The sequence below is a fragment of the Pithys albifrons genome, chromosome 14 (genome assembly GCF_047495875.1).
Source record: "Pithys albifrons albifrons isolate INPA30051 chromosome 14, PitAlb_v1, whole genome shotgun sequence".
In the NCBI taxonomy this organism is placed as follows: domain Eukaryota; kingdom Metazoa; phylum Chordata; class Aves; order Passeriformes; family Thamnophilidae; genus Pithys; species Pithys albifrons.
Window position 1 is genome coordinate 9,692,104 of NC_092471.1, and position 13,430 is coordinate 9,705,533.

The 13,430-nt window shown below is 45.9% G+C and overlaps 2 protein-coding genes across 6 annotated transcripts; one reads left to right on the plus strand and one right to left on the minus strand.

The window, feature by feature from the left end:
- Window positions 1–196: 196 nt before the first annotated feature.
- On the minus strand, window positions 197–5,185 carry NKAP (NFKB activating protein). The gene is made up of 9 exons (XM_071569472.1): window positions 4,888–5,185; window positions 4,540–4,620; window positions 4,078–4,151; window positions 3,744–3,863; window positions 3,481–3,526; window positions 3,004–3,119; window positions 2,781–2,856; window positions 2,176–2,325; window positions 197–1,520 (listed from the first exon to the last, which is right to left on the minus strand). Exons 1-9 carry the CDS (start codon window positions 5,151–5,153, stop codon window positions 1,346–1,348), a joined length of 1,104 nt encoding a protein of 367 aa, XP_071425573.1. The 5' UTR covers window positions 5,154–5,185; the 3' UTR covers window positions 197–1,345.
- Window positions 4,911–11,047, plus strand: ZBTB33 (zinc finger and BTB domain containing 33). Of its 5 annotated transcripts, none has more exons than XM_071569468.1 (2): window positions 4,911–5,312; window positions 8,469–11,047. In XM_071569468.1, exons 1-2 carry the CDS (start codon window positions 5,288–5,290, stop codon window positions 10,499–10,501), a joined length of 2,058 nt encoding a protein of 685 aa, XP_071425569.1. In that variant the 5' UTR covers window positions 4,911–5,287; the 3' UTR covers window positions 10,502–11,047. The 5 variants fall into 5 exon arrangements, with proteins under 5 accessions (XP_071425569.1, XP_071425568.1, XP_071425571.1 ...); XM_071569467.1 differs by lacking the exon at window positions 4,911–5,312 and adding an exon at window positions 7,273–7,312; XM_071569470.1 differs by lacking the exon at window positions 4,911–5,312 and adding an exon at window positions 7,368–7,662.
- The last annotated feature ends 2,383 nt before the right edge of the window (window positions 11,048–13,430 follow it).

Here is a 13,430-nt window from a genome sequence, read left to right on the forward strand (position 1 = left end):
GGATACATAGAAAGCATTGAACCTGTGCAAAACCAGCGATGCCCTGAGATGGCAGCTGGCTCTATGTGATGGTCCCTGGCAGGTATGGGTGGGTACAGCAGGATGGAACCAGGTTCCAGAGTGTAAATGGGAAGAGACAGCTGGGAGGGATTTCTTGTTTGCAAACCACCAAGGCCAGGGAACTCCAGAGAAAACGTTACAGGACTTAAGGACTTTTATTTTCTTTGTACAAATATACATGACATCTCTGCTGCCAAACTCAGGGGAACGAAAAGAAGTATAAAAGTGTTTTAGGGGAACAAAAGCCCTCAGAAAAACACTCTTTTTCTCAAATGATTTTAAAATTAAGTTCAAAGGGGTTATGTTGGAAATATGCAGTTGAATCAAAGATCACCACCACAGAAGCACTGCTTGAACAAGGCCTCCAAGTACAGGGTTTAAAGCAAGCCATGTAATCCTGCTGAAAAGAGACCAAATTAAAATACTACAGGAGTTAAAATAAGGTTTTAATCTAGAACACTTTCCTAGACAAAAACATTTCAAATAAATTGAAAGATACACCCTTGTTACCACCTGTGTACATCCAGGGGTTCCAATCACTGCACCCCACTGCTCTGATGCCTATGTATAACATAGGAGAAAAAGAAGCAAGCAACTTAGTTCTTCACCACAGATTTCAGTGAAGATCAGACCCCGCTGTTACTGTTATTTTACACCCCAGTTGCAATCTGCTTGCTCTAAAGTAACTGAAGCCCATCTGTATTAAATTAGAAACTCATTTACAAAATATTTACAAGTCTAGTTTGAGCCACAAACCAAACTCCACTGTTTTGAGAAAAACCTAAATCTGAAAGACATCAGAAAAAACAGTGAAGGGGACAATCCTAGATCTTAAACAGGAACTCAGGAGTTCCTTCATTTTTGCTGCTGTTAGGAGCAGCTTGTTAAATGTCTTTTCTAAGCTAAATGATTCTATGTTTCATCAAAATGTGTAGAATAAAAAACTGACACATTGGTATTAGGTAAGAGAGCCTTCCCGTGGGATCCTCCTGCTTGTCGATGCAAAGCAAGCACAGAACATTAACACCTCTAATCTTCCCTGCCTGTTCCCACCTTTGCTGCCTCATAGCTTTTTACTTTAGAGGGATTCCTTGCAGATGGTGAACAAGTCATCCAAAAAAATCTAATGAAAGCAACTGTGTTTCCTTGACACAAGTAATCCACTTCTGGGGCTTGGCCCTGTTGGGTAAAAGGTGCTGCAGCACCTGCAGCATTTTCCAAATCATGACTGGAACAGGTCAGCTGCTGCGTGGTACAGTCTAGAGTGCACAGCTCAAATACAGCATTATTTTTCCTCTTTGCCCTTAGTTTTCCTGTAGACCATCTCTCGAAAGCTTGCAAGGATCTTGTTCTCTCGTTTCCTCCTCTCCTCCTGGTTGAAGGACGCCAGGGCTCTCTTCTCATCCGCGCTGTAGATCTGGTTCTCTTTCCGCAGCCGCACGGCCTCCATGCGCCGGTGTCTGCGGGGAGAGCACGGGCACGTCAGCATGGGCACAGGGATGTCAGTGCCCTGCCACAGCTGCCACCCACCAACTGGCCTGAGTGCTATGAGGGGCTTCCAGTAAACATACCTATGCTAGAGGATCCAAACTGCACACAAACCTTCCCAGGAAGAAGTGGCAGAGCAAGGAACTGACTTCTGGGGGTGTCTGCTCTCAGGCAGGCAGCCAGAAGCCCCACCTCCTCCAGGGTGTCAGCTGCTGGCTCACCAAAATTTAGGTGAAATTCCTGTTGGATTTATAGAGCAAAAAGTGCAGCCAAACTCACCCTTTGATTTGCCTCCTACTGAAGAGCCAGCACATCACCAGGGCCATCCAAACACACTACTTTTGAACCACCCACTTACGAGCATTTTCTCATTTGAAATAAATATACTTGATAGTATAGCATATTGCCTGGAAAGAACTTTTTCTCTTGAAGAGAAAGATGGTGAGTATTTGAAGGATGCTATCTATGGCAAAGGGGAGTTTAGTGTAGATCACTGCAAGCACACAGAGCACCTTCTCCATTTCAACTTCTCTTTTCAACTAGAGCTTGGAAGCAGTCTCCACTCAGCCAGCAGAGAAAGCAGCTCTTGAAAATATCACTGAACCATTGCCATGATCAAAACCATACCTGCTGCCACTCATGACATAACCAGAGCTCTCGAACGATGCGATCTCTTCACTGGTCAAGCCGATCTCACCTCTCCGGGGAATACGTTTTCCTGCTTTTACATACTCTGCCATTGCTGCACCTTCACCGGGCAGGAGGGCATGGCCATAGCTAAACAAAAAGTGAGCATTTCAGTCTCAAACAGAGCCTCAGATAAACATCCAGCTTCCCTATTCACGACCAGATGCAGCTGCATTTTTGAACACTTTCTTATGCCTTCCCAGATATTGGCCTGTTTCTTCCTTATGGCTAAAACCAGCAATGACAAATTATCAGTTCAGTCCATTCTGATTTAACAGTAATGAAGACACTACAAAGTCACAATACTGCAGAGCATTAGAATAAATTGATTTTCTAGGAATCAAAGCTAAAAAGCATAAAACCAGGCCTTTCTACCCAAATTCAGGCTAGGGGAAAGGCTTGCACCACTAGCACTCCTGTCTGAGTTTCTGGCACAGCATTTCTCCCCCTGTATGCCACACTGTTGTAACAGCCCTTTTGAACAAGTAACTTTCACATTTGATTTACCTGATTTGATCAAAGTATAGTTAGAGCTGGCTACTCACTTCAAAGGCCTGTCATCCTGAGATGCATGAGTTTTGGGAGCCTCTGGTCCAATCAAGCTATCAGCTTCAGTATTTTCTGCAACAATCAAATAATGAGGAAGATTGATATTGTGCCCATTGTTCTTTGTTATCAGAAGTGTTACACAGGTCAGCAACACCTAAGAAAGCTCACAAAAATGACACTAAAAAGTTATAATCCAAATTTAATGTCAGGTGAACCTACTTGATCTCTCAATCCAGAGATCATCTCCTTGAAGAGTTTCATCATCAGAATCTTCACTACTTGAATCACTGGATTCCTTCCTGTTCTTCTTATTTTTCTTTTTCTTATACTTCTTCCTGTGATAGTCAGAAACACATGCTACTTACCAAAATGTGCTTGGAATAACACTCAAATACTCAAGACAATTTTTGCCTATGGCAAGATGGGCTGTCTGCATACAGATTGTTGTTTTTTCATAGAAAACACAGCAAAGCCAAGACAATATATACAGTTAGGTCTTTCATAAAGCATTAGACAATGTCTCTACACTTGCAGGGAGTTGTCTATGCTGCCTGATTCTCTCGATTTAAAGAAAACCCACCAAATTAATATTATTTGTCAGCACTTGCAGCCTGAATTACCAGGGCCTGCAAAGGAAGTGGAGCTGCCCTCCAGCCAGCAGGAGACAGAATGACATACAGCAGCCTGGGCACCTACTTTTTGCTCTTCTTTTTCCTCTTCTTGCTTTTCTTTTTATCTTCATCTGAAAAAAATTAAAATTTATTATCCAAAAGAGATGATTAGCTGTAACTAAGTAATTTACTGTCTGGTGAATAACTGCCTCCACCAGAAAGCCCTAGTACACACACAGCTTCTCAGATGTGACTGTTTAGGTACCAAACAATACTGAAAAAGCATTAGTAGAAAGCTGCCTGTGTAATATTGATCAATATGAGGACATATCAACCCTCCTGTCTTACCGCTGGAGTTCTGCTCAGACTCTGACTCGCTGTCACTGTCCTCAGAATGTTTTCTGCGCTTTCTTTTGGATGCCTTACTTTTTTTCTTCTTTCTTTTCTTCTTCTTTTTCTTCTTTTCCTCTAGAATATTTTTAAAAGATAACATCAGAGAACAAAGATCAACCAACTAGCTCCATGTGTATTTCCCGAACTTCCCAAGGCAATGCTCTCCTTTGAACTGGAGCCCAGTCACTTCCACCCAGCAAAGCCAGTAAATCAGCGAGCAACTGCAGCAGATTCTAGACTTCAGTAGCTTCCCATTTTCAAAAGAAGCTGTGTAAGCCAAACAAAATACCTTCTGAGCTGGAATCTGAAGAACTGCTCTTAGATTTTGCTTCTTCATCTTCTACCGGTGTATGCTCATCAGAACTGAACAAAAATAACGGTTTGCTATTTAAAATCTCTTTTGTAGCATTCAAGATCACAGATACACATATGACCAAAAACATGCTTACAGCTTTTCAGTCAACACTCGTAAGGGAGTAAGCTATTAAAGAGCTAATTTGCAGCATGGGAACTGCTTTCAGAACCACAACACAAAGGTCACCTGATATATGCAATCATATATTGCATAATTGGTATTTGGAATTATTTGAGGGGAAAAAAGTAAGAATCTCATTGTTGATTCAGTAATGAACTGATACAAGAAGAACTGTGACAATGGGACTAGTGCAGGGATAAGGCATTTTTGTAAATTAAAGTGACACATAATCAATATAATAAAAACCAGAAAGAAAGAAGAAAGAATAAGCCTTACTCGGGGTCAGGAACCTTCGGTGACAGCCCCCAGACTTCAGGTGCCCCCAGTTCTCCAATTCTCTCTCTCTCATTGAGTCTCCTGCAAAGGGAAACACCTCCACTGAACCCTTGAGTGAAGCATCAGCACACAAACATTTCAAGCTTGGTACCCATCACCACTTAGAATCGCCTGAAGCAGCTGTAGTAAGTAAAAGAAACACCCAGGTGCCAGGAGAGGATGCGGTGCCCGGTGTGCCCCCAGCCGGGCCAGGCCCGGCCCTGCCCGCGGGGCCTGCACCTGCCCGGGCCGTGCCGCCCTGCCTCCTTCCCTCCCTCCCTCCCGCGGGACCCCGGGCCCGGCACTCGCCTCTGCCGCAGAATCTCCTCCTTCTCCTTCTCATAGTATTCGGGCCAGCCCTTGCCGTGGTGGTGGTGGTGCCCGTGGTGCGCGGCGGAGCGCGGCGCGCCGGGGCTGCGCGACCGGGACCGGCTGCGGCTCCGCCGGTGGCTGGGGCGCCTCGGGCCGTTGCGCTCGCGGGACCGGGATCGGGATCGGGATCGGGACCGGGATCGGCGGGCGCGGCGCTCGGGGCTGGCGGCGGGCGGGGAGCGGGAGCGCGACACGGGCGCCATGGCGGGGCCGCCGCTTCCGGCCGCTTCCGGCGCGCCCCGGCCAGCGGCGCGGGCCAGCCCCGCCCGCGGGGTCACCGCCCCTCCCGGCGGCGGCACCGGCGGCACCGGCGCTCCCTTTCTGCCGCCCGGCGGCGATGGACGCGCGCACGGCCGCGGCAGGTGAGGCGGCGGCGGCGGGCGGGGGGCAGCGAGTCGGGCCCGTCCCTGTCGCGCTCCGCGGGCACCGGCGCGGGGCTTGGCTACGGGAGCTGTCCAGGGCGACCCGGGAGCAGCACTGCCCCGCGGACAGCTCACCCTGACCCGCCGGAGTGCCCCCGGGCCCTGCTCGGCCTGGCTGGGAGAGCTGGAAACCCGGCGGGTCCCGGCGCGGCCCGTCCGGCGGCTCCGTGCGGGGAGAACCGCGGGGATCGGGGACCGGCCTCCGGTGGCGCCAGGGGAGCTTCAGACTGGATATTGGGGTCACTGTGTCGCGGAAAGGGTTGTAAAGCTTTGGAACAGGCTGCCCACGGAAGTGGTGGAGGCACCATCCCTTGGAGTGTAGCACTTGAGGACGTGAATTAATGGTGATCGTGATGGTGGTGCTGCGTTGATGGTTGGACTTGTTACGACCCATCCCAGAAGGGGAGGGTAACCCAGGGTCTTGTTAATAAATCCCTCGGGGTAGATTACAGTGAAACGACACTGAGTGATCGGTGTTTGTAAATATATATATATATACATATAGGGTTTATTTTGGAACAATTTTGTTTCAAAGGAAAACAGGTATGTAGCTGTTTTGGTTGTTGTAATTTATAGTAACAGAGAAATATTAAAGCGTAAAAATAATATTTAAGGAAATGTATAAGGAAAGGATAAAAAAGTGGAAAGATGTGTATAGTCATCACCCACTGGATCCAGTGCTGAAACTTGGCAGTTGCAGCTTTGATGTCTGTTGGTTGAAGATGGTGGTCAGAGTCCTGTCCAAGTGATGGTCTTGACCCATTCAGGGTGGGGGAAACCCCACCCTAAAACTCAAAGATCTCATCAGGCTCAGGCCTTGTACCTCCCCTGGGACAGGGAGTCATGGGACATGTTATCAATTTCTGACACCACCTAGAAGGTGGTGCTGCAGCATCAATCATGGCCCATTAGTGTCTTCTATGGTCCTGGGAGGGGTTTTCACAGCAGATTCATCATGTAAGGGAGGACATTGGCATGAGAAGGATTATCCCACCTTTCAGGATTTGCTTCTTGCCAGCCTCTCCCTTTATCTGGAAATCCAGTTTGTAGCTTCAGGCATGCAGGCCCTTCTGCACTTGGGATAGTTGGACAGTGGTACTCCCTTGTCTCAAGGTCCTTTCAGAGTCCAAATTAGGAGGCATGTTCAGGGAGGGACTTTGCTGGGTGGGCAGCTGTTTCTTTTCAGTTTGCTACAGTGGACAGAAGTCTTTTGGGTTATCTTACAATGTTTAAGCCATTAACTATTTCAGTCTCTGACAGGACTTGATGATCTTGAAGGTCTGAAAGGGATTGCAGTCGTTTTGGCCAGTGACTGTGGCCTGTTCCTGTATTTGGTTGGACTTGATAGGAGGACATTTGTTCTTGTCAAAGTTTTTAAATCTTAAGAAAAATACCAACCCCTATGGTTCAAGTCCATAAAGTCGATAGGATGAGAAAAAGATCAGTTACTGATGATGAAAAATACCTTTTATGATCTTGGTGCTTTTTGAACGACAGTTTCCCAGCGGCCGCAGTGTGGATGTGTCACTTTGATGGCCACATGTCGCATGTGCGGGGGTTTTCTGTGCCGAAGCCGTGCATGTCTGCACAGCCGCCGGCGGAGCCCAATACGTGCCACGGCGGTGCCGGGAATACCAGAGGGACGCCGCTGGGAGCCCGGATCCGGTTAGAGCCCCGCTCGCTGGGGCCGCTGCGTCACCCTTGGCCGCGCAGGGCCAGCCCGGTGCCTGCCCCGGGAAGCGAATGGGCCGCAGCGGGAATACCGTCTGCACGGCCTTATCCACAGGGCCGGGCACAGCACAGAGAGAGAAGCAGCCGGGCGGAACCTGCCAAGGCCGCAGCGAGGTCCGCGGGTGACCCCGAGCTGCCCAGACCTGCGGCGGGGCAGGGCCGGGACCTGCGCGGGGCACCGCGGGCTCCGCACCGCCCTGCTGGAAGGGGTAGGCGGAGGGCCGGGGCAGGCCCGGGGGCGGGAGCACGGCCCGGCCCGGCCCCGCCCCGCGCCAGGGTTCCCGGGGCCTCCCGGGTCAGGAACGAGGGCAGCGCTCCCCGGGGCCGCGGCGGTGTGCGGGGCGGCGGCGCAGGAAACCGGGTAACGGGGAAAACCGGGGGTCCCGCGGGTCTCGGCCCCTCTTCCCGCCCCGCCGGTGGCTCCGCCCGGCTCAGCCAGCGCGGAGCGGCCGCCAGGCCGCTCCTCGGGCCCGCCGCGCCGGCCTGGCCGCCTGCGGAACACCCGCGAAACGCACGCGGAACACCCGCGGCGGCGGCGCTCGGAGCGCCCTTTCTCACGGTAAAGCCCCGCGGAGGGAGCGGGCCCGGACGAGCGGCGGCCGCGGCGCTCCGGCCCCGGCGACTCATCCGGCCCGGCCCGTGCACTGGGAATAAAGTTGTACGGGTAAAATTAGAGCTCCTTACTCGCTGCTCTGTATTCTGGTGTTGGGGTTTTTTGGAGCTTGTTCGGGGCTTTGGATGGGCAGTGCCGAGAGAGGGGATGGTTTGTCTTTGCAGGTCTGTTTTGTCACTGTGCTGCCTCGGTGTCTCGGTTTGAAATGCAAAGTAGCTTTGCGAATATATGACGAGGAGTTTAAAAAAGTTTATTTTTCCAGGGCAGGAAGTGCAGTATTTGTAGCTTTCTCATTAACTCAGTTGACTGGTAATATACAGGTGCCACAGATAATGCTGTATGGCTTATCAATAACTTTATGTTATTGGGCTTTCTCATAACAGTTCATGAAATATTTTCACAATCAAAAGCCTAATAATGTTTAAAGCCCTTTGAGGGACCTGAATCTTCCATCTTCTTGGTTTTCAAATTTACCGTATTTGCTGTTGTGTAAGATAAGCAGTTGGTTCTCTGTTTCTCATTTTGTAAGAGTAGAGGATAAATTCAGAATTGCACTTACCATATGTGGAAGGTGAAAGAACAAACAACAAGAAACAAATTTGCAGAGTACTGTAGCATATATCCTTATGAACAATGTGTCATTCGTTTTCTTCAAAAGAAGGAATAGACAATAAATACAGGAATGTTGTCAGGCTGTTAAAACTAAGTCTGTATTTTTACTAATTTGATACTTTTTTACTTTCTCTTTGTAGGAATGGAGGGGAAAAAAATGATTTCTGCTACAGACACACAGTATTCTAGTGTGCTCCTTCAGTCTTTGAATGAACAACGCGACCATGGACTTTTTTGTGATGTTACTGTCATTGTGGAGGACCGGAAATTTCGAGCTCACAGAAACATCCTGTCAGCCTCAAGCACTTATTTTCACCAGCTTTTCTCAGTGGCTGGTCAAGTGGTTGAACTGAGCTTTGTAAGAGCTGAAATTTTTGCAGAAATTCTTAATTATATTTATAGCTCCAAAATAATCAGCGTTCGATCCGATTTACTTGATGAACTGATTAAATCAGGGCAGCAGTTGGGTGTTAAATTCATAGCTGATCTGGGCATACCTCCGTCCGAAGGGAAAAATGTGCCAGGCGAGGTCAAAGATGGTGCTTCAGAAACTTCTAGTCCAAGTCAAAGGGATGCTGAGACACAAGTACTTCTGATCAGGCCAGAGAGTCAAGAGGCAACGGATGGAATGCCAGTTATAACACAGTCATTCTCCTTACATGGCATAGAGTATGAGACTACAAAAATTACAGTGAGTGATTCAGATGATGAGGATGATGATGTGATTTTTTGTTCTGAGATTGTTCCTCCAAAAGAATGTACTAAAGATAAAAATGCTGCAAGCCAGAACCAGCCTTGCTCAAGTCCAGCTGGAGCTTCTGACCAAAAATCCTGCGGCAGTGATGGCTCTCCCTGTTTGACAAACACCACAGCAGCTCAAAACCTCACTTTGTCTGCCAGTCAGCTGAGCCCAAACCAAACACAATCAGGTGCTGAATCACTTGTCTCGGCAACTCCGCAGCATTTTAGCCCTAATATCATTGTACTAAACAAGCCTCTGCTTAACTCATCACTTGGTGCCAGCAACTTGCATCAAACACACGTGACCCCTACAATTAATTTACTTGAGGAGAACCAGCAGCCAACTAATAATGGCTCCTTAACGGAAGTGGAAACAACTGCTGTTGATGATGACGAGGTTGTTGAAGATGATGTTGATATCATTGGCTCCTCTAGTCCTGGTTGTGTCAGCAGCAGCTCTTTGATTCAGCAGTCTTCTGTTCCCAAGGCAGCAGGTACTGAAGGATCAGGTGTACAGAAAAAACAGATGGTTACATTTCCACAGGAGCCATTTACTAAACCTGGAGAATTTAAAGTAAAAATCTCAGATGTCCTTGCTGGAAACGATAAGGAATTTAGTTCAGGCATAGCATCAAAGAATGTGGCAGATGGGCAGAAAATCATAACATTAGATACAGCAACTGAAATTGAAGGCTTATCCACAGGCTGTAAGGTTTATGCAAATATTGGTGAGGATACATATGATGTAGTTATTCCTGTAAAAGGTGATTCCGAGGAAGGGGAAGCCAAGCCTGAGGACACACCTAGAACATCCGGTGACAGTTCTCCAAACAGGAAGCGCATGAAAGTAAAGCACGATGACCATTACGAGCTCATAGTGGATGGCAGAGTGTACTACATTTGTATCGTGTGTAAGAGATCCTACCTGTGTCTGACCAGCTTGCGGAGACATTTTAACGTTCATTCCTGGGAGAAGAAGTACCCGTGTCGATACTGTGACAAAGTGTTTGCTCTGGCTGAGTATCGCACCAAGCACGAGCTCCACCACACCGGGGAGCGAAGGTACCAGTGCTTGGCGTGTGGCAAGACTTTCATCAACTACCAAATTACAGCCTCCCACATCAGATCAGTTCACAGCCAAGACCCTTCTGGAGACACGAAGCTGTACCGGCTGCATCCCTGCAGGTCCCTGCAGATCCGGCAATACACCTACATCACTGACCGCCCCAGCAGCATCCCTGTCATAGGGGAGGGTGGAATTGTCTGTCATGTTGGCTCAGGAAAGGATGGCACTGAAGGAGCAAGATCTGACTCTGCAGGCAAACGTATTACCTGGGATGACATTTTCGTTCAGCAGGGAAATGAAATGTTCAAACAGAATCCGTCAGAGGGAAGTAGTGAATTTGAGTTTGTAATACCGGAATCTTACTGAAATGCATTAAGTGCTGGAAAAAGAATTCAGTGGAGAAATATTGCAGCTCTTTTAACTGAACTGTTAGAATTGCTGTAAAATCAAAGGTTGAAGTAAAAACAAGCTAACTTGTTCTAGGGAGTCACCAAAATGATAGCATTTGGCTGGATCATTTAACTGCAGTGATTTATGAAAGCAATTAATCTCAACATTTACCTGAACAGAGAGTAAGACATTTCTAAGGAGCTCGCAGTGTTTTCTGGTATATTAAATTTGATCAAAACATATGGATTTGTACTTTGAAAAGGTATAATCTCTTGTAAAGAGCTAGAAATATTTCTAAAATAATGGAACTATTTCCTGTATCGTTATTTACTGTGTAAACCCCTCCTTTCATGTTAGCACTTTAATGCTGAATTCTGTTTAGATGTTAACCAAGAAAACAGTAAGTTTTTTTCTTTTTTTTTTCCTCTTGGTCGTGGAACCATTTGAAAAAAAAATCCCACATGTCACATTTGTGAACAATGCATTACTGCAAGGGGCCAAAATAAATTATCTACTACTGCACTGGAGTTGTGTACTTTTGAGCTATCATCTTAGTTCTGCTTTTACAAACATTATGAATCACCTGTCTTCATGCAAATAGTCTTGTCAATGAGAGATACTGAATTAGAGCTAACTTAAACTTTACTTGGCATTATGGTGAGCAGAGGATTCAGTGTCTGGACCATTATATTCTACTCTTTTTGCAGTGGGAAAAAATCCAAAACCCACAAAGCTCAATGAAGTGAAGAAGCTTAGAACACATGAAGGAGATAATTTTACCTTCATAAAGCTTGAGGAATAATGTTACATTTTCTTACTACTGGAAAAAATGCCAGTAGTTAGTTTGATATAAAGTGATGTTCCTTTTTTTGCTCTTCAAGAAGAAGAGCTTCAGTCTGGAATTTTAAAAACAGTTACAATAAAAGTAATACTTTTGTTTAGCTGAAGGCTTCTGGAAACTATCAAGTCATGTATGTGCTTTATTGGTTTAGCACTGAGACTCTGAGGGTCTTGTGTGCCTGTTTGTCTGGATCTTCAAATGAAACAGGGGTTTGGATTTTTTCTCCTTCCTTTTTAGATTTGGGAAGCATAAAGACTAACCTAGCAATCAAAAAATACAGAATCACAGACTATTCTGAGTTGGAAGGGACCCCCAAGGATCACTGAGTCCAACTCTTCAGTCAGTGGCCCACACAGGGGATTGAACCCATGACCTTGGCATTATTACAACCAAGTTTTAACCAACTGAGCTAATCTCAGGGTTGACCCTTTATTTACCATAATCCAAAGTATAATTTCCTAGTGGTTGTCTAGTTGTCATCTGTTTTCAGGTTTGGGTTTATTATGTTGTCCTTACTCTCCTTGCAATTGGTACATTTTTAAGCTTTTAGAAGATTGATTAGATGTCCAACTTGATCAGGAAATGGTAGAAAAACAAACAGCTGTTTACTGAGTCATAGTTTAGCATTTCAGATTTAGTGATTTGTTGAATTTTTGTAAATGGTAATATGAAAACTGCTCAGGTTCTAGAGATGACTGAGAAAGACTGTTGTGAATAGTACTAGTTAGTTATTGTAACCTTTCATTGCTTAAATTGCAGTTACAGGTTTTTCATGTTTTAATCAAGCATCTTGATCCTATGGCTTTCAAAGTTAGGGTTTTAGACACACAGGACTCTAGACAGAAGGGCACTTAAATGGTAAATGGTTCAAATACAAGTCAAGCTACAGAAAAGGATACCAGAAATCTGTGTGAGCAACAATTTGCTGACGCTCAACACTTTTGTTGGCCAAGAACCAGGTATACTGATAATTTCCAGATCATATTGCAGACCCCTGGAATATAATGGGGTGTGTTCTAAGTGTTTCAGCTGGGGTGTTATCTGAGGTGGCATTTCAGCAGTCAAACAATCCTTATGCAACACGAGTGTGGATTGCCTGTGTTGGCACAGGCGGCTCTGCTGTATCAGACTGGCCTGTGGTGGAACTTCAGAACCTCGACGAGACAAACACAATGTTATTTTTGTTATTGACCTGTTTAATCACACATTATTTTGAGTTGGAAAGGATCCACAGGGACCATCAAGTCCAAGACTTACGGCCCACGGAGGGATCTGGAAATAAGCATACATTGCAAAGTGTGCAGAATTAAACATAGTGGCTGTCACTATTTGCTGCTGGTATATTTAAAACTTTAAGTTAAACTGTGCCTACTAAAGGTCTCTTTTTGGAGGAAAACTGGATAATTAGGGCTTTGTAACTATTTTTGCTAGAAGACTCGTACTTGCATGTGTCTCAGGGTCTTCAGTTTTTCTTGGAAGTGACTTCTGATACCCAAAGTCCAGAGGTCATGTAAAGCATATTTTATTTTGATTCCAGTATTTATTGGTTTGGAAACATGTTAGATCTATTCTCCTAAAACTTGTTATGGGGCCATGAGCTTTTATGTTTAGATTTCTGGCTATTGCACTTGAACATTTGTGGGTTTGTTTGTTTTTGTAAGCATTTAGCTTCCACTTTAACTTAATGAAAAAAACTCATGTAAATATTAAGGAATTGGCTTGGGGATGATGGAAGAAAAAGGTTGACTCTAACAAAGCATTTCTATAGGAATTAAAATTTTCAACAGACTGTGGTAGCAAATCTTACAGTAATTTATATGCATATAAAACCATTAACAGACCTGCTGCAGAATATGGTAACAGTGGCTGCATCCTCACTGTCTGGTTTCTTTGGGGATTCATGCCTAACATTCCACTATATGAACGATATGAACTAAACAAATACTTGTTTAACAAATAACATTGACTGCTTATTTATTTTGTACTGTTAAGGCATGCAGCTTATAAAAAGATGCAGAAGCTGGAAACTATATACATGGAACTCCGAATTCTACAGCTATTGCC

Bases quoted from the DNA above. Each gene is read 5' to 3' on its own strand.
- NKAP (XM_071569472.1), bottom strand. From the start codon at position 5,153: ATGGCGCCCGTGTCGCGCTCCCGCTCCCCGCCCGCCGCCAGCCCCGAG. The intron at 4,152-4,539 runs GTAAGGCTTATT...ATTTTTGTTCAG, and splicing joins CCGAAGGTTCCTGACCCCGA to TTCTGATGAGCATACACCGG. The intron at 3,527-3,743 runs GTAAGACAGGAG...AATTTTTTTCAG, and splicing joins GTCTGAGCAGAACTCCAGCG to ATGAAGATAAAAAGAAAAGC.
- ZBTB33 (XM_071569468.1), top strand. From the start codon at position 5,288: ATGGACGCGCGCACGGCCGCGGCAG. The intron at 5,313-8,468 runs GTGAGGCGGCGG...TTCTCTTTGTAG, and splicing joins CGCGCGCACGGCCGCGGCAG to GAATGGAGGGGAAAAAAATG.